The 22,119-nt window shown below is 51.4% G+C and overlaps 9 protein-coding genes across 9 annotated transcripts; 2 read left to right on the forward strand and 7 right to left on the reverse strand.

Annotated features, from left to right (window-relative positions):
- Nucleotides 1–432: 432 nt before the first annotated feature.
- BDZ99DRAFT_462021 (uncharacterized protein) lies at nt 433–2,141 on the forward strand. The gene has a single exon (XM_033719744.1). The coding sequence runs from the start codon at nt 477–479 to the stop codon at nt 1,755–1,757; it is 1,281 nt and encodes a 426-aa protein (XP_033577631.1). The 5' UTR covers nt 433–476; the 3' UTR covers nt 1,758–2,141.
- BDZ99DRAFT_462022 (uncharacterized protein) lies at nt 2,112–2,618 on the reverse strand. The gene is made up of 3 exons (XM_033719745.1): nt 2,515–2,618; nt 2,360–2,465; nt 2,112–2,281 (listed from the first exon to the last, which is right to left on the reverse strand). Exons 1-3 carry the CDS (start codon nt 2,572–2,574, stop codon nt 2,124–2,126), a joined length of 324 nt encoding a protein of 107 aa, XP_033577632.1. The 5' UTR covers nt 2,575–2,618; the 3' UTR covers nt 2,112–2,123.
- A 57-nt stretch (nt 2,619–2,675) lies between these two features.
- BDZ99DRAFT_519358 (glutathione S-transferase) lies at nt 2,676–3,318 on the reverse strand (the record flags this gene model as incomplete). Its single annotated transcript, XM_033725406.1, has 2 exons — nt 2,676–3,161; nt 3,217–3,318. The coding sequence occupies 2 exons, from the start codon at nt 3,316–3,318 to the stop codon at nt 2,676–2,678; spliced, it is 588 nt and encodes a 195-aa protein (XP_033577633.1).
- Nucleotides 3,319–4,519: 1,201 nt separating this feature from the next.
- On the reverse strand, nt 4,520–5,719 carry BDZ99DRAFT_497662 (uncharacterized protein; the record flags this gene model as incomplete). The annotated part of the gene is made up of 1 exon (XM_033723534.1): nt 4,520–5,719. One exon carries the CDS (start codon nt 5,717–5,719, stop codon nt 4,520–4,522), a length of 1,200 nt encoding a protein of 399 aa, XP_033577634.1.
- Nucleotides 5,720–6,199: 480 nt separating this feature from the next.
- On the reverse strand, nt 6,200–8,193 carry BDZ99DRAFT_519360 (uncharacterized protein; the record flags this gene model as incomplete). The annotated part of the gene is made up of 5 exons (XM_033725407.1): nt 6,200–6,697; nt 6,761–7,154; nt 7,211–7,293; nt 7,354–8,027; nt 8,076–8,193. 5 exons carry the CDS (start codon nt 8,191–8,193, stop codon nt 6,200–6,202), a joined length of 1,767 nt encoding a protein of 588 aa, XP_033577635.1.
- A 2,727-nt stretch (nt 8,194–10,920) lies between these two features.
- BDZ99DRAFT_286708 (uncharacterized protein) lies at nt 10,921–12,730 on the forward strand. Its single transcript, XM_033714060.1, has 2 exons — nt 10,921–12,076; nt 12,132–12,730. Exons 1-2 carry the CDS (start codon nt 11,053–11,055, stop codon nt 12,602–12,604), a joined length of 1,497 nt encoding a protein of 498 aa, XP_033577636.1. The 5' UTR covers nt 10,921–11,052; the 3' UTR covers nt 12,605–12,730.
- A 2,676-nt stretch (nt 12,731–15,406) lies between these two features.
- BDZ99DRAFT_286835 (uncharacterized protein) lies at nt 15,407–16,256 on the reverse strand. The gene has a single exon (XM_033714061.1). The coding sequence runs from the start codon at nt 15,962–15,964 to the stop codon at nt 15,509–15,511; it is 456 nt and encodes a 151-aa protein (XP_033577637.1). The 5' UTR covers nt 15,965–16,256; the 3' UTR covers nt 15,407–15,508.
- A 1,996-nt stretch (nt 16,257–18,252) lies between these two features.
- BDZ99DRAFT_286850 (uncharacterized protein) lies at nt 18,253–19,324 on the reverse strand. The gene has a single exon (XM_033714063.1). It carries the CDS (start codon nt 18,990–18,992, stop codon nt 18,501–18,503), a length of 492 nt encoding a protein of 163 aa, XP_033577638.1. The 5' UTR covers nt 18,993–19,324; the 3' UTR covers nt 18,253–18,500.
- Nucleotides 19,138–20,722, reverse strand: BDZ99DRAFT_286839 (uncharacterized protein). The gene has a single exon (XM_033714062.1). It carries the CDS (start codon nt 20,496–20,498, stop codon nt 19,284–19,286), a length of 1,215 nt encoding a protein of 404 aa, XP_033577639.1. The 5' UTR covers nt 20,499–20,722; the 3' UTR covers nt 19,138–19,283.
- Nucleotides 20,723–22,119: the final 1,397 nt, after the last annotated feature.

Below are 22,119 nucleotides of genomic sequence, written 5' to 3' on the forward strand. Positions count from 1 at the left end.
AAGGGATTGTGATAATATATACGCCTGGCATGAGTTCATAATCTATTCACGTGACTGTACGAGACCCAACTGTACGCTGGGACTGTACACCCTCTCTTTACGTCCGGTGAACATAGCGCTAAACTGAGTCCATCCTGGTATACCTCTTTTCTGGGCTAGTACTTGACCAACTTTAGGATTGATTGGCTAGAACGTTGCTATTCCCCCCTAAAGGCGACCGGAGTTGCTCCCTTATACGGTAAGCCTGTGGCTTGACATTAGAGGGTGACCACCGGACGCAAAGAGAGGGTGTACGCTCCGGAGCCGCCGCGGGAATTCGCGATTCATTGGTCCAGGCATCGACAGCCAGGCAGCCATCAGCCTTCCTACATCAACCTCTCTCCCTCCGCTCACTGCGCTCCCCTCCTGAAGCAAGGCTTTCTTCTCATTTCATCAATTCTTCCAGCAGCACGAGTCGTGAATCGCCCACAGTAACCATGGCCCATCTAGCTCAAGGCAAACTAAACGGCCATCTTACCAGTCTACCAGAAGAGTTAATTTTAAAGATCCTTGCCTACATCTTCGAGTCATCCGATGAATCATGGGACCCTATAACCTCGCAGCCCGACTTCCCCAGCTTACTGCTGACCTCGAAGCAACTATCCCGCTTGACGGACACTTTCCGCTATCGACATATCAAACTTCTTCCGCACAGTCTCACGAGCCTCAAAGAGTCAGTGGTATTCCTCAGGGACTCGGCGCTGGCTGCTAGTGTGAGGAGTGTGGATATTGTCCATGAGGAGCGGAACTCAACGCAGGAGAAGAGTCTGCTGAGTCTAGTGAAACTGTCTCTGTCGTCAAAGGATCAGAAGCTGGTGAAATCTGCTGTAGAGGATATTGGGATGTTGCGCGTTCTTTCGGCCCATGCTTGGGTTACGGCAATCTTGTTTCGACTTCCACGACTTACGGCACTGAGACTACCACCATCCACAATGGAGACAGGACTGCTTACGACTTATCCGCCATTTAAAGCCTTCCAAGAACACCCCAATCGCCTTCCACGCCTTCGAAAGCTTTCACTCGCAACTGATCGAGGTGTTTCAAGCGAGTCCCTTATCTCAATCCTGCAAGCCACTTCACTCCGCACCCTCGAGATTGAAGGATGGAAGCTTGACAACTTGGAGTTATCGGAACTGTCGTCACCGATCGAACATTTAATTCTTTTACCTCACTGGCATAATCATCTCCTTCCATATGTGGCTGAGCAAAAGAATATCATCACGTCATTCAAGGCCCTTCGATCGATCACCATCAAAATACGGTCGTTTCCCGGGAAGTACTTTATAGACTTCCTCTTGCACTACCTTCAAGCGCAGAAGCACTCTCTAGAACACTTCCACCTCTCGGGTTCCTCTCCCAACGAAACAATAGACCACGAAGTGACTCTGGTAAACTTCCACGAGTTCTCAAAATTGCGCACAATTGTCACCCCGACCGTTCTTATCTTTCGACATATTGGTGGGAGCGACCCTCCAAGTCTAGCTAAAAGTCTGCCTCGATCCTTGGAGTGTTTGACAATCAATGGGTACGAGCCGGTCCCGGCACGTATTATTGAGCTGGCGTCTGGCGACTTTCCGAATATGAAAAGCGTCACAGTTCGAGATCGTGGGAATTTTCCTGATGATGTTTATGAGGCGTTTCGGGTGGCGAATATTGAGTTTACGGATCGTGGTATGCTTGAAGGGCACCTTACTGCCGCGTGGGGTGCCTTATCATAAATCTGTGTACACTTTCCTGACACTGCTTCAGTACACCCATGCAAACCTGAAGCTATAGGCTGCCTGTCCAGTCTGCGTACGTCTCTCTGGCGCTGTCTGAGATGGCCTGACGTGTTTGCTAACTGTTCAATATGATTGGCTTCGGGTTTTCAAGAACGTGCTGAAGCATTGCGTGCAGTAGTGATCAAGTGTATTATACCTAGCACCTGCTCCGTTGGCGTTCTATATGTTCGGAGCCGGATGAAGGGAAATAGTCGCTATTAAGCTTTGAAATTTCAGCACGACATCGTAGACTATGATCAAAAGACACATCACTTCGGCTGCACAATGGTAACATCGTAACCTATTCTCATCATCCACAAAGCTCTATAAAATTTTCGTCACGCCAGGTTTAATAGCCTCCAGCTTTTTCATCAGCTCGTCCCAAACCCTACTCTGAGCCTTCTTACCCGCCTCACTCCTCACCAGCGCACTAGGTTCCTCGATAAGACAATCACTCATGAACTTTCCATGCGTCTCAGGCCCTTAGTATATAAATAGTTAGTAGAGGTTAAAGGTACTCAAGTAGTATATAATATAATATTATTTTTAAATTAATTTACCGTTTATATTTATCGCCATCTGGGCAATTGATGCAGCGGGACTCACCCTGGTTGCCCGGATAGATATAGGATGTGGTCGGATCTCTTTTTTCCTTCTCTTCTCTTCCTAAGATCGATTAGTATTAGCACATTTACAGCCTTTTTCCCAAACCTGCATCTTGTTCCCTCATCCGCATATTTCGTAACCACTGCAGTCCAATCACCACGATCGCCATCTACGCACTTATCCCTATTCTATCCGACCGTCGGCGAGAATAAAGTGAGGTTGATAGAAGATGTATTCTCTGCTTCATGACTTCATACGCAATTCGGCGCATCAGGTGACCAAACCCGCACCCAATTTCAACACTGGCGCAGTACGATCAGTGGATGGAGCCTTCCCCCCACCCGCCAAATCCCTCTGCACTGCTGACTGAGCCACCACCCTCTCATTCCATGCCGCAAAATCCGGGGCTTCGGTCTTGAAATCCCAATCACCCACCAGAAGAGGCATGATCTGGTCCCACATAACAAACGCCAGGTCCGCGTACGTGCACTTGTCGCCAATAAGATACTGCGTCCCCGTGCGTTTCAGATGGCGATCGATGACGCCGACGATACGCTTCATCTCGTTACCATAACGATCGATCGCAGCAGTAGAGTTCTTCTCTGGGTGGAACCAGACGAAGTAAGTACCGTGCGTGCTCATCTGAAGACTGAGCCAGGAGAGCGTGAGATACTTCTCTGGGAAAGTGGTATATGCGAGCTTGTTGGTTATTTCGTATATATGTCGACGAGGTATTGGATGATAGCACCGGATTGGCTATATACGAGGATGTATTCTGCCTGGAACATGCGATTAAATATTGGAAACTTACCTCAAAGAGTGTAATGCCAGTGTTCGGGTCCTCAATGGTTGGTATCTTTCCATTCGGATTCTTCAGTTTGTACGGCTCTTTCTTAATGTCCTTTCTTAACATAAACATCGTTTTATAGGGTATCTCAAGCTCCTTAAGTATCATAGCCACAATCCGGGGGTTCACGCCAGAGGCAAGGCTATAGAGCGTGATGGGCTTCGTAATACTGGGTTTTAGAGATTTGAGACTTAATTTGCTTGGTTGCTGGCAAGGGAGACGTATGATAACCTGAAATGAAGAGCGAGGCTAGCTATTTATACCTTCCAGCTACACGGTATTGTCCCTTGCCCCTCAGTAATCATAAGGCCGTCGAGATGTTATGATAGGCGAAGTCTTTTAGTAACTGCAGCCTAAAGTAGCAAACCACTACCCTAGCTCGGATCGCTCCCTCTCGATTGGGAAGCCGATGTAACGGAAATAGGCCTTCCGAGACAGGGTAAGGATCCCAGTCTCAACCCTCCCTGTTGAACACAGGGCCTAAAACTGGGCTTTAACGAGCTGCTTAGTCTCGGTTTATGATGAGCTCACCCCAGCACAGCCACAGCTCAGGCTGGAGCACGAGCAGGTCAGTTCCCTGAACGGGAAAGGAAATTGATCGCAGTCTTGGCGGGCTGAGAAATACGCACGTAACTGGTAGAATAAGCCGCACCTCCCTCCCCAGCTCCCAAGAAAGAGAGAAGATTGCAATTCCAAAGGCTCATTCATTTCGAAATGCAAATATATAGATGCTGCTCTTAATAATAACGTTTCTACCAGCGAAGAATGCCCTAAAGCTACGGTCTCATACATACATAAACCTCTAGTTATACTTCGTACAATTTCGTGCTTTCTTCTCATTTCTACGAAACAATGTCAATTTAGAGGGAGATTTCACCAGCTTAAGAGCCGCAGGATTTTAGGAGATATACATGCTCCCTAATCATCTTCGGTCCCCCGCATTTATCCAACCCCATCCAAGCATCCCCAGTGCTTCGCGGAATCGTTCTTCAACAGACTTGCAGTCATCTTAGCCTGCCGTGGAAAGGAGTGCCAATTTTGAGCCGCTACCCCAGCCCTTTCGACATTAACCCCCAGATCAGACTACAGAACCATTTGACTTCATTGAGGGAGGACTGATATGTTAAAAGCTATTAACATATCACCCTAGAATCGCCAAGCCTTTCTCCTCCTAAGTCGCGGGACGTACGCATCCCCCGAATACTCTCACCCCCATGATCCGAACCCCCCCTTAAACCTCACTCCCTCTCGCTCCCTCATCACCACCTCAGCCCTCCCCACCTCCCGGCTTCCGAACAAGCAAAAACCCCTCCAACGCCCCACCCGCCCCCGCTTCAAACCTGGGCCGCTCTTCCCCCAGCCTCTCCTCTCCCAGCCCACCTCCTTCCCTCTTCTTCTCGTACGGCTGCAACCACTCCCACTCCGCCGTCCCCAGCGACGCTACTTTGCCCCTATCCTTCGCCGTATCCCCATCCGTCGCCCCCTCACCCACCCCACCACCACCAATCTTCATCCCCGCCACATTCCTTATCCCATCAACCGAGCGCGCGTGAAAAAACACTTTAATCTTCTCAACCGCACGCTCCCGCACCCACGGCTCGAGGTTGAGCTCCTTCGTTTCCAAACCCTCGCAGGCGGCGTGGAGGGGTGTGGAAGGGTCAACAAGCGCGCCGAATACCGTGAGATTCTTGCGTTGCGCGGTTGCGGGTGCTTCAGTGGAGGTGGCGAGAGGGGGAGGAGAAGGGGGTAGGGAGGGGTAATTGGCGGGCGCGATAAGCTCGACGGGGCTAGCTGAACTCGGCTCTGGAGCATAGGAGCCATCCAAAAGGAGGGCGACGTGGGTGCAGAATTTACTGAAGTCGAAGGCGAGGGAGTTGGTGGAGAGGCAGGGCCATGAGCCCACGAGGCCGTCGTAGCTCCTATCGGCGCTGCCGAGCTCCAGCTTGAACGCAGGGAGGTGGGCGGCATCTTCAGGCGCTAGGGTTGCAGTTGCGAGCTCGACCCCAAACGCCACCGTAACCAACGCAAACGGATAACCAGGGAGAGACGAGTCCGCGAGTTCAGCGTAAACGTCCGAATCTTTCCCGGACACGGCGACAGCGAGCATGTTGCTGAGGGCGCGGAAGGCGGTTTCGTTCCTCAAATGGTCAAGGAGGCGTTGTAGTTGGTTTGGCGCGCTGACATCGTGCGACGTCTCAACTAGTGCTTGAGGGTCGTCTAGGCGAAGCTCGCAGTGGAAGGACCCGTCGCGGTCGAAGAAGTAGAGATCATTGGTGGAGGGGTTGAGGAGGAGCCAGCCCCAGATGGGGTTGTCCCACGCCTCGGCTGGTTCCCAGGAGGTCGTGTCGCCCTCGGTGGTGGGTTTTGCGAATGAAGCGTTCAGGCGCGCGGGAGGGTGGTGTTGGGATGGGAGGGGGATGAATTCGGTGGTGTTGTTTGAGGGGTTGAGAGGGGTATTTGGTTCCATGGTTTGAAGGCCTCCAGTGTCGTGCCTCGGGCCAGGCGAAGGTTTCTATATGTTGCTTATTGCTTGTAGTATCAGTGCCGCTTAATCTTCAATACGCCGTTTACACATGAATAATCTAGTTTGTGAAGTTTGAACATAGTGGTTGAAAAAAGGTAGTTTCGTGCAGATTTAGAGGGTTTAGAGGACTGAGGGGCTATATGTATACGCCTAGATGGAGGGTAACAGACAGGGAAGCAATGAACGCCACCAATACGCTACTGCAGGTGTCAAGAGCCTAAAATCTTCTAGAACTTTATCCTTGCGCGGAGATAAGTTTCATAGTGAACACGGTTCGATAAATAAAATTCTATTTGAGCATAAACAGTCTCCTACCTAACCAACCTTCTATAGTTCAATTTGAGCATTCATTTACTTCGCGACTTCACATCTGGGACTTCTTCATACTCACCGTGAATACGGAGTTTTCCCTTGCAAGAAAACTCACAACTCCTTCCTCACACTCCCCCCAGGGCTCGTCGGTCCCACACCCTCCTCGTCCGGAAACCGGATCGCCCTTGGTCCCATCGGCGGGAGGTTGGACATGTCCGTCTCAATGCGGTCAACACGATCCTGCGAGCTCAAGTCCACAGGCGAGCCACCTGGCGCACTCGACGAACCCCCCTGACCAAGATTCGGCATAGAGATAGACTGCAGCCTGCTCGGCGACGAGCTGCGCGATGTCTTCTGGCTCACAGACGTAATATGGCTCTGGCTAGTTCCAATGACGCTGCGGCCAATGCGGTAGACCCTTCGCGGAAGGCCTGTTGCGCTGCTGCCGCCGGTGCGACGGCGTAAATTGCTCTCGTTGCCTAGCTCAGCGTCGGCGGGGCCGCTGATGTGGAAGGGCTCGGGGTCGCTTTGCTGGCTGACGGCGTTGGAGATTGTGCGGGGGAGGTAGAGGCCTAATTTCCCGAGAGGAATGCTGAGGCCGTGGACGATCTACTCATTATTAGTATCTAGTTCTTCTAGGGGCGGCGGTAGACTTGCGATGCTGCAGCAGACGAGGAACCAGATGACGACGCTCATGACCTCGGAGAGAACACGAGCATCCTTCCGGATTTCGCCATCGACTTGAATTCCCCTAAGGAATTCTAGGCTGATGTAGAGGTAGAATACGGCGCTGACTCCAATGGGTCCAAAAAACCCGACGAACAGGGCTTGGCGGACTTCTTCGATCTGATGGATCTTCTTGTGCATGGCGAAGACAATTGGTAGTCGGCGGAGTAGCAGTACCAGAATTCCAAGGAAGATCAGTCGATAGATTGGGATGACATTGTTGTGGGCGAAGCTGTACCAAGGACAAACTGCGCCGAACCAGATGAAGACGGCTACGTTGAGTAGCATGTCAATTGTGGGCTGAAAAGAGTCATCAAGCGTTTCCAAGCGAAACCAATCACTGTGGGAAAGGTTAGCATGGAGTCTAAGCTTTGAGGTTTCTGTAGCTGAACGTACTCCCACGTGAATGTGTTGCCTGCAATAAAGCATGCGAGGACGTCATCACTTCCAATCATGCCAACTGTGCCGACAATGAACAGCTAGACGGTGGTCAATTCCAGACATATATATTTCCGCAGATGCTAATAATGGAGACTTACGGCTAAGGTTATTGCGAAGACAAGGAAGCTTTCTCTATCCACATATTTGCGGGCCTCGGCCCAATGAAGAAGCTCTTTGGCGACCCACCCTACCACTGCACCATAGACGACACTGAGGATTATTGTATACGCCCAAGTCTCACCAAACCAGTCTCCCATTGCATTGCGGGCGCTATTATCCTGACCAAGCCCGTTCGATCCAATGTGCTTGATCAAATAAAGCGGAAGAAAGAGGAACGGATATCCAAGACCGTCGTTAGCCCCAGATTCAGCAATGATAATCTTCTGAAGTTCTTTTGGGATATTTTTATCGGCAAACTTGCCCTTAACGATGGAATTGGACAGCACAGGATCAGTGGGAGTCACACAAGCTCCAACCGCAAGAGCGTGCAAAAAGCTCAAGTGCGGAACAAACGCATACACCAGAAGGCTCGTGGAAATCCACATGACGGTCATACCTGGCCCCAAAAGAAGCGATAGGGCTTTCCATTCTGTCTTTAAGTATTTGCTCGGCAATTGCACACCAGCTAGTACTAGCTGCACTCCTAGCACCAGACGGGTGAAGTACAGCGTTATGGTCTGCAGCGTTTCCTCGTCTCCCAGCGCGTACTGAAGAGGTCGTATAAGGTTCGTGGCTTGTGGTGAGAATACGATCCCGGCAATCATGGATATGACTGTGAAATAAATTAGATATTGGTCGGATGGGCGAAGTAATGACGTACGAGCTTCGGAAAGGTAGAATTTCTCCTTGCAGAGGTAGGACACCAAGCCAAACAGCGTGATGAATCCGCCTAGGGTAGCACACACGATGTTAAAGTTGACGACAGCTAGGGTAGGCATCTTTGTAGATGTTGTAGCTCCTGGGAGATGGTGCGGTCTAGCTGTGATTGCTAGGGTGGATCAAAATCCGAGTTGCTCAAGCAGTTGAGCAGAGTCGCATCAGCGACGGTAGTGACTATTAGGGAATCCTATCCTGGCTTCTCGGTGAAAGCCAGTGAACCCGCAAGAGAGAGGGCAGAGCTTCCTGTTGTGTTATTGAATCATGTAGACGGTCTGAAATCATTCGATTAAAGGCGGACGCCAGTTTGACAGAAGTGCCAGAGGACGACGTGGTGATGGTGACTCAGCGATGTAGTACGAACATGAGAGCTGGCTTGCTACAGAAGTCGTTTGTTGTCAAATGGGAAGATTTTGCAAAGACGTGAGGTGAGGTAGCTGATAAGATACAAAGGCGCCAAGACACTAATTCCACCCGCCGAGGTTGCGGGGTAGCGTTTTCCACGATTGAATATTTCTGATGAAGTGACGGTTATCTAGACGGTAGTTGATATATTAGGAGTGATGTTGGCGAACCCCGGTGTAGCATGGTCGTCACTGTACGTTGATCACGTGACGGTGTCTAATCAGATCATTAGCATCGAGCTGGAATCATCTCTCATGCAAAGGTAAGAATGAAGGTATGCTCCAACAAAATTGAATGCTAAGATTTAGTTCCGTTGTCGAAATACATATTGGTTGCATCACCACAGTGAGATAACATTTATCTGAATGATGCTAGGTCTTAAACAGACATCGTAGTGCGACTTGCGGTAGGTACTACCGTATCGAGGAGTGTATCCGAGTAAGGTTCCAGCATTCATATCAACACTGAGAGAAACGTAGTGTATGTATTCAAACGGCCTGAAAGCTCTACCATAGAATGAGCAAGTAGGACGTAGAACATCTTTAATGAATGCAAAGAATACGTCACAAGAGATGGGCAATGAAACTGAAGTTCAATATCTTCTCCGATGTGTCTCAACGCTCATACAGCCCTACTGGCTTAGGACGACCCCTCCAACACCACGCAGCTACACGAGACAGGTACTCGGATCGTGGGTCATCCTGTCCGAGCATGGGCTTTGGGCACGTTCATCGTGCCACGAACGAATGACTTCGGGCCTGCGGGCCGCTCTGCAAGGCTTGTGCGGAAGCGGGAAGTTTCCGATTGCTGGCGTTGAACCAAGGGTGGCTGTCGGTGCGTCATTTTAAGTACTACCATCGTGGAAAAGTGTTGAGGGCTTCGAGTAATCCCAGACATGCCAGTTTGGGGGTCCGAACCGAAGATGCGCCCAACGAATGGATATGCCCTGCATTCACATACAAAGAGGAAAGATAGGGACTCGGAGTGATTCCCGGTGGGAGCTCTGCATGTGAAGTGCGACAGTCGTCCACTACCAGAGACATACGTACTTGGCTCCACCATGATGTGCTGAAACTGCAGTGACGCGGACGACATGGAGAAAAGGATTGGATACGTGGAGAGATTGGATGCGCCAGCAGACCAGTAATCTTCTATCGATACAATAGCATCCAAGGGATCTGATCTGGGCAGCTGGAGATCAGCACTTCCTATTTGGTGGTTGCATGCAGCTGAAGACGATTCTACTGCACTGTGTTGGCAACTAGTGATCAGATTGCTTTTGGCTGGATGCAAGACAGCAGAGCAGCTGATCAGTTTGGCTATTTCCAGCGTCAATGTGGGTTTACAGCTACGATCGCAAGTTCGTGGCGTTCCGGAGAGTCGATTGACGTTGAGGCTGCGAGAACCTCGGACAGTACGTAGCTGATACCTTCACATGTCAGCATGGCCGACGACGGGGAGAACAGGAGAGCGGTCGCAGTCTAGAGCAAGGCTAAAGAGCACCTCGGGAGACGCTCACGTGTGGGAGGCTGGCAGGGGAAGGTGGAAAAACGGCCTAGGGCCAAGGGGCCGCCAGGGCCATCCCCAACAAAAACTAAGACGTCGATCACGGCGGCTATCCTTGACCCTGAGGCTCGCCAGATCGGATCCCGACTCGTGGTGCGCTGCAGGCCTATGGGGAGCTCGCGCTGCAGCACCACCGTCATGCGGATTCACATGCGCCCACAGCTGGACCACTGGCTCCAGCTACTCCAGGGTTTATCAGACCTTTCCAGGCCCGTCTCGACGCTCCCAAGGCTGGAATGTCGAGCACGGCGTGACTATGGCGGCAAACTGGCGGTCAGTCTCAACACCAGAGTCGCCAAGACGGGCGGGCGAGAGGAGTGGCACATCGCTACTGCACCGGCGGGACTCGCTGCTTTGGGTGCGCACAGTACTGCCACCGTGTGGAAGCTGTGCATGCTCCTGCTGAGGCCAGCTCAATCTCACGCCGCCCACTGGCACGTCTGAGAAGAGGCCTTTTCTAGCTGCCTGGGCCAATATGCAAGTCGAGGTGGCGTCAGCGGGAGGGGGCCCGCAGAGCAGGTAGAAGGGCGAATGCGGCCACATTCAAATACCGAGGGTGCGGCAAACGTGTATCAGTGAATTCCTCTGCTGTCCACCGATAGATAGTCCGCGATCTCGGCCGGCTCGCTAAACGGCCCAAGCGCGAACGGAACAAGGGACGACCATCAGATAAATTTCCCACCATCGCCCTTAAAACCGTGTCCACCCTCCCGCTGTGCTCAATTGCCCTCTGCACGCTCTCTCCTTGTTGCCCGCAGTGTGTTGGACTGCCTCCAGCCTGTGCCCCTTGCCGTCGCGGTCCCTTTCATTTCTCGCATCCCAACCAAACCGTGGACACTTCCAGGGCTCCTCAACAAAAAAGTCCGACACGTACATCGTCAATTGCTCCCCGCCCACCAACTCCTTTCACTTCGGACAGCGTGTTTGAAGAAGCCACAACCAGCGTCATCATGGCCACCACCACAGCGAGAGCCCAGAATCCCGTTCTGCGGAGAACGGTCACCTCGGACTCGTCCCCGTCGTCGTCGAACCCTTCCGTCTCGGCGTCGCCCGCCGACACGCCCACCCAGTCTCCCTCCGCCTCGTCGCTGTCGTCTCTTGACTCTTCTGACGACGGCCCGGTCAAGAACGCCCGCGGCACTCTCCTCGACACCTACGGCAACGAGTTCGAGATCCCCGACTACACCATCAAGCAGATCCGCGATGCTATCCCCGCCCACTGCTTCCAACGCTCTGGTGCTCGCGGTCTTGCATACGTGGCCCGGGACATCGCTTCTCTTGCAGCCACCTTCTACCTCTTCCATGCCTTCGTAACCCCGGAAACAATTCCCTCGACGCCGGTCCGAGCAGGCTTGTGGGCGCTATACACATTCGTTCAAGGCTTGTTCGGCACTGGGCTATGGGTTCTTGCCCACGAGTGCGGCCACCAGGCCTTCTCGCCTTCGAAGACACTCAACGACACCGTTGGGTGGATCTGCCACTCCGCTCTGCTCGTGCCGTACTTCTCCTGGAAAATTTCTCATGGCAAGCACCACAAGGCTACCGGCCACATGGAGCGTGACATGGTCTTCGTGCCCAAGACTCGGGACGAGTACGCCTCTCGGATTGGGAAGTTTGCTCACGAGTTGACCGAGCTGACTGAGGAGACTCCTATCGCCACCGCACTCCACATGATCGTCCAGCAACTCGGTGGCTGGCTCGTGTATCTCTCGACCAACGTTACTGGACACAACTACCATGAGCGTCAGGCCGAAGGCAAGGGCAAGGGCAAGAGGAATGGATACTTCACTGGCGTCAACCACTTTCAGCCATCGAGCCCTCTGTACGAGAGGAAAGATGAGCACCTTATCTTGTTGAGCGATCTCGGGCTTGGAATTACCGGCACCATCCTTTTCTTGATCGGCAAGAACTTCGGCTTCACCAACCTACTCGTATGGTACATCCTCCCATACCTATGGGTGAACCATTGGCTCGGTAAGCATATTCACCGTAACGTGATGTGACGGACAGAGCACTGACAGAGATATAGTCGCCATCACCTACCTCCAACACACCGACCCCACCCTCCCCCACTACGACGCCCACACCTGGACCTTCGCCCGTGGTGCCGCTGCAACCATTGACCGTGAATTCGGCTTCATCGGCCGCACCCTCATGCACGGCATCGTCGAGACCCACGTCCTGCACCACTACATTTCGACCATCCCCTTCTATCACGCCGACGAAGCCTCCGAGGCCATAAAGCCCGTCATGGGCCGCCACTACCGCTCCAACACTGAAGGCGGCGCCCTCGGCTTCCTCAAGAGCATGTGGACCAGCGCCCGCGTCTGCCAATGGGTCGAGCCTAGCATCGAAGCCAAGGGTGAGGGCAAGGGCGTCTTCTTCTTCCGCAACCGCAACGGCCGTGGCGTCCCGCCACAAGTGTTATCGGCCCCCAAGGTTAAGCCCACTGCTGGCAGCGCGGCGAAAATGGTCATCGGACCGGACAGCGATGCTGAGTAGATTACCGTCTCTCATAATATGGAATCGAACCATACAGGAATACGAAGTCTTACGAAACAGAAAGGATGTTGTGAGCGAAAGCGCACCAACACCACGGAACAACACAACAACAATACGACACTTGCGTCCCTGGCATGATGATCTGAAACCCATGATCTGCCAACCATCTTGCGTAGATCGAGTGTATTTTTCCTAAAATATGGGGGTTGCGAGAGGATAGCCGTTTCCTCTGGGCTTTTGGGACGGAGTAAAATGACGGCATTTTCGTTCTTACCGTATACCTCACGTTGCCTCCTTATACGGCCCGGAGATGAGTTACAGAAGGTATCTAGGTCCAGTTGTCCTTGGGTTGCTTTAGATTAGAGTAGACCGATATATCCCCTGCATTTTGCGTCGCGATGCCCCGAAGGGATGGGTGGTTTGGAGATTAGAGCAGTTTCCAACTCCTGTTGAAATGAAATTAATGGCAATTCCATGGCAAGGACTTGAAATCCTGTGAAGTGTTTGGTTGTTTGAGTGTTGTTGCGAGCTTGGAGTTTAGTGGGCTAATTGAGATGAGGGTGCCGGTAGGGCGACCGGATACGGACGGCTCCGCCTCTCTTCTTCCCCGCGTTTTTTCGTGGATGCGAGTTGCATCAACATTACGCCAGACTTTCCTGCTTGTCTCGGTGGGCTGATTCGTTGGTGGATGGGTTTCAGCCTTGCTATTGTGCGGTCTGCCTTGCTGTTATACGTGCCCCCTTGCTTTGTGGTAGATTTGGTAAGTATTTTGATTCACGATGTCGTTCTTTGGTTTCGGCGTTTACGGTTGTCACATCTTACGGATCGAGCTGCAGCCGATTTACGTGTTCGAGGATGCATCGTTTGAAGGCATAGGCGGTTTTCCAAATTCAAGAGGGAGGGTTTGTTATAGGTCCGCGTTTCTAGGGTGAATAACTGTCGATGAGCGGCGTTCAGGGCCAATCACCAGAAATATCATCAGGAAGAGGCTGCCGCATATCCTGCTGTGGCACTCAGGGGAAGATGAAGTGTGCATGCGGGTTGGGGTTGTGGAGGAACGTCCGCGGTGGTGTGGTAAGTGATCGGTATCATCGTCTGCAGCTTCGAGAGTTCCGACTTCAACAACCTCAACCATGTTATTTCACTGTATGGAGTCTACTTGTCATCTGCTTCTACTACTACTTCATCCTCAAAAGTTCGCCGGTATTCGACAAACCGCCATCACGGTGCTAAGGAACTCGAGTGTTGGTGGTGCTCTGTCTGTCGTGCCACACGAGAACTGCACATCTATGTAACGTATCACATACATACTGCATCCGCAATTTACATATGAAGGTGGTGGTCCTAGGCAGCAGAGTTTAGGGGTGTTTTCTTCTGTTCTCCTTTAATATACCTTCTTAAGGGTGCGCCCTCGCAAGCTATGCCCTCGCTCAATTATCTACAATTCCTTGTACCAATCTCTATCCCGTCGATCCCACGAAAGTCTTCACGATGCGTCCGACCCTGATCCTTGCCGCAAAAAGGAAAAGTAGAAAGACTGTTGCGAGCAATCCTTTCCGTCTCGAATACCCTCGGCTTACCAGCCAAAACCTGAACGGCCCGTTCGACAACATCTTCAAGCTCTTCCTAGATACCATCAAATTCCAAAATAAGTCACGTCGTCGACTGCTCGTCTACGACAAAGTCGTTGATGCATTCAAAAATTCCGTCACCGGAGCGCTCGGAGATTCGAGTAGGGCCCGTGAGCTCGTTCAACAGGCAGCCGGCCACCCGGGAAAGACGAGCTGGGATAACCTTATGGGAGAACAGTTCGGCTGGAGCGACGATGAAAGGCCAGTGACATACGGCATCAAGATACCCTCAGTCATCAGCGGCGATAGTTCAAAGGGTACCAGTGACAGAAGGGGATACTCGTCCTGGGTCCGCCAGCTCCAAAAAGAAAATCCAGGCGTAGAGTTGACGCGCGAAATATGCGATGCGGCCTTGAACGATTGCACGCGTGAGTATCTCGCTAGAATTAAGAGTAGCGGATCAACCAAGTCTGCCAAGTTTGTAGAGAAGAGGATGATGGCTGAGTCTCCCGACTACTGGGCTAACCGGGAAAGAGAGACTGAGGAGTAATGGTTCGAGAATATCTGCAATCACCCGAGGGGAGTAGACGGATTTCTAAGTTCGGCCCACCGATAGTCGTATTGCAGTACAGGGCCTGAACAGTCATTTCTCGACCACTACTTCACAGAAACAAACGAAGCTCTTTCTGAGTGTGGATGATTCAGTCTACTTTTTCGGCCCTCATCATTTACCCTCTTTCTCATCCTATGACTATCATCAACGCCAGTTTCCCACCTTCGCATACACCACATCGTAAGCCATCTTCAACATACACAAGCTCTGCCAAACTCGTTTACATACTCAACGCACTGCTCCGCGGCTTCGGTCCGATTTGCTCACGATTCACGAATCTCCGCAATGCCTCCAAGCGCCTAATTGACTGTTCGATACTGCTACGAATCTCCATCGTCAAGCGTTCTCGAATTCGATGCATCCTACACCAGAACCTCGATGATCTCTTCCTCCTGTCTCCTCCGCCCTATATCCCCAGATATATGATCTACACCCGCACAAGCGCATTGTCTATAGTAAACCCTTCCAGTACCGACGTCAACCTTCGCGATTCGCATCTTCCATCTCCAAAATGAAATACTTTCAATATCAACACATCACTCCTAAGCCCAAAGACCGACCGCCTCTACCTCTCTCTCGCCGAAGCGCTAAAACCTACAAGAGCCCTTCCTCATTCAGTCAAAAGGAGAGCCTTAGCCTCCGGGCGACCCTAGGGTCCTTGCTAGCAAAGCGGACGTGGCGGTAAGAAGTTACGGAATACGAGGAATCAGTAGGTGGATTTCAGGAGAACATTTCAGGAGATAAGATAAACGGGTAGGATCGGAGGGTGTTCCCGTGTCGTTCAACGCAGGTCAGGTGACGGTCACGTTTTGGAGTTGGGGATGGGGTACAAAACTTCCATCCTCCTCCGCTTCTAGCTCGGTAGTAGAAGGACTTGGTTGGGGAGGTGTTCAAAAAGGAAGCGGAAACGATCGAATGTGGCACCATCAACACATGATCATGGGCAATCCATGGCGTCGGAGTGGGTTCGAAGTCTGGAGCAAAAATTCGCACTCGAAAACCGTCATGGGCGGAGCGTCGTCTGGAATCCATCAAGTCAATGATTTCCATCATCCCCACCCCTTCCTTGTCCTCATCTGCCATAACACCGAAAGCCATCATCACCGATCGATCTGAACGGACCTCTTCTCCCACTAGTGATAGTGAGAGTATTTGAACGTGCATGGGAACGTGCATGGTAACGATCTTCTCTAATCAAGTATACCAAACCCCTTCCCTTCTAGCAGACGTAGTTCGACACTAGAAAGCGGTGCTCCTCGTCATTACTGCAGAAGTCTCACATCACTCCACCCACCTCCATTGAGCTTCAGCAGTAATGATTTTGAACACTCACACCCAAACTCTGCCCATTTGAAGCTGCCGCTCCTACTTTTGATCCACCATCACTCCATCCAGTTACTCCATGCGGTCTCGCAGTAATGGCTGTTAAACACTCGCACCCTCCTCCACCCATTCCTTGGGAACTGGTCAGGTTTTTAATCCCAACGACCACCACGCCGCCCATTGTCGTTGAAGCCACCCAAGGCTTTGATCCCCAGCGACCACCGCTCCACGCATAGATCTAGGCAGCGGTTGAGTTTTCATGCGCCCACCTCTCCACTCATCAGGCTTTTCACGGTCTCATTTTGATCCACCCACCATTTTGGTCCACTCCTGTCGAACCCCGCTGAGGAGGTCGGAGGTCTGAGGGGGGCTGGGCTTTTGTAGTCTGAGGAAAAGAGAAAAAGGGCTTAGTCAGCGGGAAGGTAACGTGATTGATATGGGGACATGTGATAGAATATGCGGAAGGAAGCTTGTCGACAAATCACGATCGGTATCTGTACGCTCTCTTCAGCTGCGCCTCGACCAGCGTTTTGACAATGGAAAGCCCAGCAACCCCGGTACACCCGCAATATTCTTTAGGCCGCACAAGATCCCCGACAACAAGCCCGCTTTCCTATGCCCTGAGTCAGAATTGGACCTCAATCCTACATCTCAAGTCCAATATACAGCGCCTTGCCATATATATCCGCACACTTCCCTACCACTATTTGTGGGGGCTCTCACTTAGTACCTGAAACCGGGAACAGCGGATACACTTCCCATCTGCGTACACCATGTTGACACTGTCTGGAGTGGCCTCGCGAGTTTACCAGTATTCCAAAATGCTCTACTTCTCTCTTACACGGAATGCTGAAAATGCTATGAGGCTCCTCATGCAGCGGTAAACGAGTGTACTAATATCTATAACAAGACAAAAGCCACACCTCAAACCCCCAACATTACCGCATCTCAACCGTCTGCACCTCCCACTCCCCCACCCTCTCCCCATCCCTTAAACCCCCTTCCACCCCCACCACAGCCTCCCCCCTTCATAAACCCCTCCACAAACACCGGCCCCACGACCATATATCGCTCCTCACCCCTCCTCAGCACCGTCGGCGTCGGACACCCAAACAGCACCCACACCTCATCCCCCTCGCACAGCTCCACCCGCTGCGCCACCACACACAACTCCCGAACCGCCACGCACATAAACGCTACAAACGCCCTGAAATTGGCATGAATAAGCTCAAACCCATGCAGAAACATATCCTGCAGATCCACCACACCCCAAGCACCGACGTATCCGCTGCCGACAAGCGGCCGATATTCGCAACCCACGCATCGAGCCCCGCGTCAGGCTCGCTGCCGAGCGACTTGAAGCTGGCGAGATGCAGGGGCTGGGATAGGAGGGCGTGGAGGGCGGCAGCGCGCAGGAGGAGGAAGGGGTAGAGGAAGGACTCTTTGGCGGTGAAGCGGGGGTGGGCGTGGCGCAGAGCGGTGGCAGGGCCGGTTGGGGCCGCGCCTAGGGCGGTGATGTGGGTGCAGAGGGCCGGCGTAGCCCGTGGGGAGGAGCGGGGCTGGCTCGTTGGTGGCGATGAGGGCGTTGGAGAGAAGTCTAGGTTGAGGGGGCTGACACGGCCTGAGGGCACTCTTGGCGGCGTCAAGACGTGTTCAACGGAGAGTCTAATTGCGTCCGATAGACACTGTAGAGACAGAGTGGTGTTGTATGATGCCCAAAAGAAACCTGGCTCAACGACTTCGTTCCAATTAGGTACCCGAGAGGGGCGACCGGGCAAGTCGATATTACCCTACTTGGGGAGGTTCGCGTGCGGAAGAAAAGCCAGAAAGTGGTACTTTTCAACGATGAACTTGCAGACGTCCGTATACACCTCGGCGATAGTCTTTCCATAGTCGATGTGAATGTCCCCCGGCTCCACGTCGGCGATGAGGTTCAATATCCCATACACCCGGTCTCTTGGGTCCGTCAGACTTAATCTTTGAGAGTTCCTTAACCCACCGAGAAGCTAACAAGGCATGTGAAGAATAAGGGGGTCTTCTGATAGCATCTTTCCCAAGTCAAAGGGCTCTCCATTTCCCGGGGGGAGAAGCGTAGTGCGATCTATTGGCCTTTTCTTGGAAATCATCTCTTCCCACCGAAGGAGATGTCGTGATGGAGTCAGCGATAACTTCATATCCCAGGCGAGATCTGACCATTCCTTGCGATCGAGGTCAATCAACCCATTTACTTCCTTCCTACGGCGAAGAATAAGCCATTGGAGGACCCCAATGGATTGACCAGAAGTGTGGTCTTCCGGCAGTGAAACGTGATATCTTTGGCAAATAGAAGCTCTTGCTGCATCCATAGCCGGTCCCGGTATGGATCCTGGAGCAGCGCCGCGATAGGTCTCTACAGTGTAGCATCGGTCCCAAGGCTCTCTGGAGGGCTGGTCTTGTCCAATCTTGCGAGAATATCGAAACACGGACTCGAAAAATCGATCTCTTGCTTCAACCAAACTCTGACTGTTCTAGCACTTGAATAGATTTCCTTCATCATAGAAACCTGATGATTCCGCTCGCTGACGTCTTTCTGGTTGATACAAATTGCATCTATCCAAATGAAAGTCGCCTCGTCGGGCTTCCGAATGAAGGACAGAGCTTCATGAAGGAATGTCGTAAGTTGAAGCTCTCCATCTTGGCCTAGATAGATCGTCGATGTGATGGTAGGGCTTCCCCACTGGTATGATAGGGCATCATAGGGCGATTTTGAATCTAAACATGTTGTGAGAAGTTCTCCCGAGATCTTGTCCGCATCGTGGCCTGAATATAGTTTCAAGACCCGGATGTCTTTGGCGGCTGCGTTGAGAGGCTGATATGCATAGCTATTGGAAAGCTGCTCCATGGATTCATGGGGTAGACACGAATGAAAGACGTAGTAGCGTATTGAACGTCTCCGTAAAGAAGTGCTGGCACAGCTCTTTGGAGGCTGTCCTTGTGTTGCAGCCTAATCGTCGTATCTTGGTAGTCGAGATTAGGCGAGTGGTTCCTATTTCAAGAATACACACCCCACTCCGAGTGCTCGGAACAAATCTCATGTGGAGGATATAATGTAGCATCTTCATATTTCGGCAATGTCATTCTCAAAACTTTGATTTAGTATTTACTCGGGACTATTTCTTCAACCAAGTTTTTTCTACGCGAAATAGTATACGAGTCTAGTCAGCCACGCTCGAAATGCGAGAATCATTCTCGCCGTTCCAAGTACAATAGCTCCGGGAACAAGCGTCTCAATCCTTCGCCGTAGCGACGCTCCCCTTTTCATCCATTCCAGCTGTTCCCTCATCTGCGCCGTTTTCGGATGATTACTTCCATGTGCCTTGACGTAAATACTTACCACCTCCTCCTGCATCTCAATCGCCTCATCCCAACACGCAAAGTCCCAAAGTAGTAGCGCAACTCTGAATTTTGCGAAGCCTGTTCTCGGCCGTTGAGTTCCCACTGTTTTTCCGCATAATTCCACGTGAAGTCTGCCAAGGTTGATCGCATCGTTTCTCTGGCCTTGTTCATTCAACCTATCGATCAGTTTCAATAATGCAGTCAAGGTGATATCATGTGTGTCTCCGAACCTTGCCCGGCATTCCTCAAGAAGCTTGACTGTATTAAATCTTGCTTCTTTCCGCTCTTTAAGGGTACTGCATACCGAGAGGCGGGCGATTCGGAGATGATATATTTGCTTATAATCCTCGTCCGGATCCTTCTCACGAATCCTGATCGCAAGGTCAAGATATCTCTTAGCTTCTTCATGCCGCTTGATCTGATTATACAGCTCTCCAAGAACAAGCATACCATGTGTGGTGCTCCCTTTGTTTCCATACATCTCTTCTGCTAGCGAAAGATATTGCAGTAGCGCTTGCTCAGCTTTTCTATAATCTCGTTCGTGAAAAGCGCAAATGCCAAGATCCTCAAGTGCATGAAGCTTCTTCGCTTTGAAGGATTTTATCCTTCTTTCATTTGTTGGGTTTCGGCTCGACTGCAGTTGAGCAATTTGCACATTGGTTTCCTCATCCTCTTCCGCAATGAGACTTGCCATCTCGGTGGTATGACCCATCTCGGAATAAACATGGATCATTTGACGTCGAATTTGTTGCCGAGCAGAGTTGGAGATAACCTGAGGAAATAGTCGAAGCGGCTCAGAAAGGACAGCTTCGGCAACTTGGAGTCGACCTAATGCTCGATACGTTGCGGCGAGAATGGCCGTTTGATTGAGTATAACCTCGTGGTGACTCGGTAAGAAGTCTTTAAGGTTTTCAATGCTCGTCTTGTATACCTTCACCGCATGATCTAACAGTCCATTCTGTTGATAAGTAGCTGCGAGGGCAGAAGTAGAGAAGGCTGCGAGTATGCCCATTCTTCCAAACTGGCTTTCACTGGCTCTGATAATTTTTTTTTGGTCTTCAACATCTTCCAGCGTCTTCCCGGACAGAGTAAGCCATTGCTTAGACTTGGATCTAGACTTTGCGCAGCCAAACCCAATTTCGTAACACAGAGCCAACTGAAATGCTGCATTTTGGCGGGCACTCTGCTGAGGGTGAACAGTTGATTGTGTTTCGAGCGCTTTCGATATGGCCTCCCAGACGCGGAAATCTCCAAGCATAGATTGATACCAGATAGCACTTAACTATAAAGCATCAGCGCTTCCATTCATTCGAAGGTTCCGTTTATGAAGTGTACCTTGAACTGTGCGGCGTATGGTATCTGCTCATGCCTGTCAAATGTTTTTTTGATAGGGTGGAAGGATATGTTGCCCATGTCCTCCCTTTTTCTGGGGTCATAGAAGAGACCCTTGAGCGCTAGCTTTCGCTCTCCGGGATCCTCAGTCAAGGAAAACTCGAAGAAATGCTGAAGCTCTCGTACTTGTTCTGGTGCTAGACTAGAGGCCTTGGCGAGTTGATCATACGCTATGGTCCTAAGAGTACCGGAATCTCGATACTTCTCTATCCAGCTGTAGTTGAAGTCGTCTTGTGCTAGGGGCGCAGAGCCCTGAAAGTTTTCGTTGAACAGGATCCAGAGACAGACAAGGCCAAGTGAGTATATATCGGTCATTTGAGCCTCGTAAAAATCGAATCCCCACGATGTCGTGCACTCAGGCGCGTACCAAGGCCAGGTCGTTGCCATCGGAATCCTGTCACCTGTATTAAACAGTGACGAATAACCAAAATCAGACAGCTTTACCCAGAGGTCGGTTTTATTTTTATATTTACGGAAGACAAGCAGATTACGGGGATTTATATCGCCGTGCACAGCACCTAGTCTATGTGAACATGCTGTCGTTGCAAGAGAAACATTCTAAGTGTCATTCAGTGGACTTACCACAACTTTGTAAACATAAGACAGCGATAGCTATGTCCTGGCAGAATTTTAGGCGCTGCTGAATTCCCATGGCTCTTCCTGCTTCGGAGTTCAGAAAATGACAAAGGTCGCCTTCTTCCGCTCCCTCGAAAATGAGAACTGGCCAGACCTCGCCGCTTTCTGGTCGAATATCCCAGCAAATGGCTTTGATGTTGACAATGTTTGGATGGTGCCTGATCTCTAGTAGAGACAACACGTCAATTTCGGTCATGACAATGCGATACTCGTCGTCCGTAGAGCGATGATCTCCAGTTGTTTCGGTATTCTTTGGGGTTTTTCTACTGCTTTGGCCATCTGATGGTGCCGTAGGACGCTTCAGGGCAAGACTATCTTCCAGATTTAGTATTCGTTGGCGAACCTCTGCGGTTCCGCCTTTCCCCAAGGCCCCCATAGGTAATTGCCAAGTGAAAGAAGCCATTTCCACATCCCGACAGTGAGCTAGCGACAGGAAGGTGATCAGATCGGCTAACTTTTCTCGCTCCAGTCGTTTCAGATTTGGTGACGCCTTCGAAGTGGCTCGCGCAGCGCGGTACTGCAAGCAGTACGCTGATGCGGGTGTTGTAAGGTCCTCGCTGAGATCTGCCATATCCGAAGAGTTAATAGACTAGAAGGCTCCGAAC

This window comes from Mytilinidion resinicola (assembly GCF_010093595.1).
Source record: "Mytilinidion resinicola strain CBS 304.34 unplaced genomic scaffold BDZ99scaffold_8, whole genome shotgun sequence".
In the NCBI taxonomy this organism is placed as follows: Eukaryota; Fungi; Ascomycota; class Dothideomycetes; order Mytilinidiales; family Mytilinidiaceae; genus Mytilinidion; species Mytilinidion resinicola.

Coding starts and splice junctions, on each gene's coding strand:
- BDZ99DRAFT_286708 (XM_033714060.1), top strand. CDS start 11,053: ATGGCCACCACCACAGCGAGAGCCCAGAATCCCGTTCTGCGGAGAACG. Junction 12,077..12,131: donor ATGGGTGAACCATTGGCTCG/GTAAGCATATTC, acceptor ACAGAGATATAG/TCGCCATCACCTACCTCCAA.
- BDZ99DRAFT_286835 (XM_033714061.1), bottom strand. CDS start 15,964: ATGCACGTTCCCATGCACGTTCAAATACTCTCACTATCACTAGTGGGA.
- BDZ99DRAFT_286850 (XM_033714063.1), bottom strand. CDS start 18,992: ATGGAGCAGCTTTCCAATAGCTATGCATATCAGCCTCTCAACGCAGCC.
- BDZ99DRAFT_286839 (XM_033714062.1), bottom strand. CDS start 20,498: ATGGGCATACTCGCAGCCTTCTCTACTTCTGCCCTCGCAGCTACTTAT.
- BDZ99DRAFT_462022 (XM_033719745.1), bottom strand. CDS start 2,574: ATGGCGATCGTGGTGATTGGACTGCAGTGGTTACGAAATATGCGGATG. Junction 2,466..2,514: donor TGCGGATGAGGGAACAAGAT/GCAGGTTTGGGA, acceptor AATCGATCTTAG/GAAGAGAAGAGAAGGAAAAA. Junction 2,282..2,359: donor GATGGCGATAAATATAAACG/GTAAATTAATTT, acceptor TTATATACTAAG/GGCCTGAGACGCATGGAAAG.
- BDZ99DRAFT_462021 (XM_033719744.1), top strand. CDS start 477: ATGGCCCATCTAGCTCAAGGCAAACTAAACGGCCATCTTACCAGTCTA.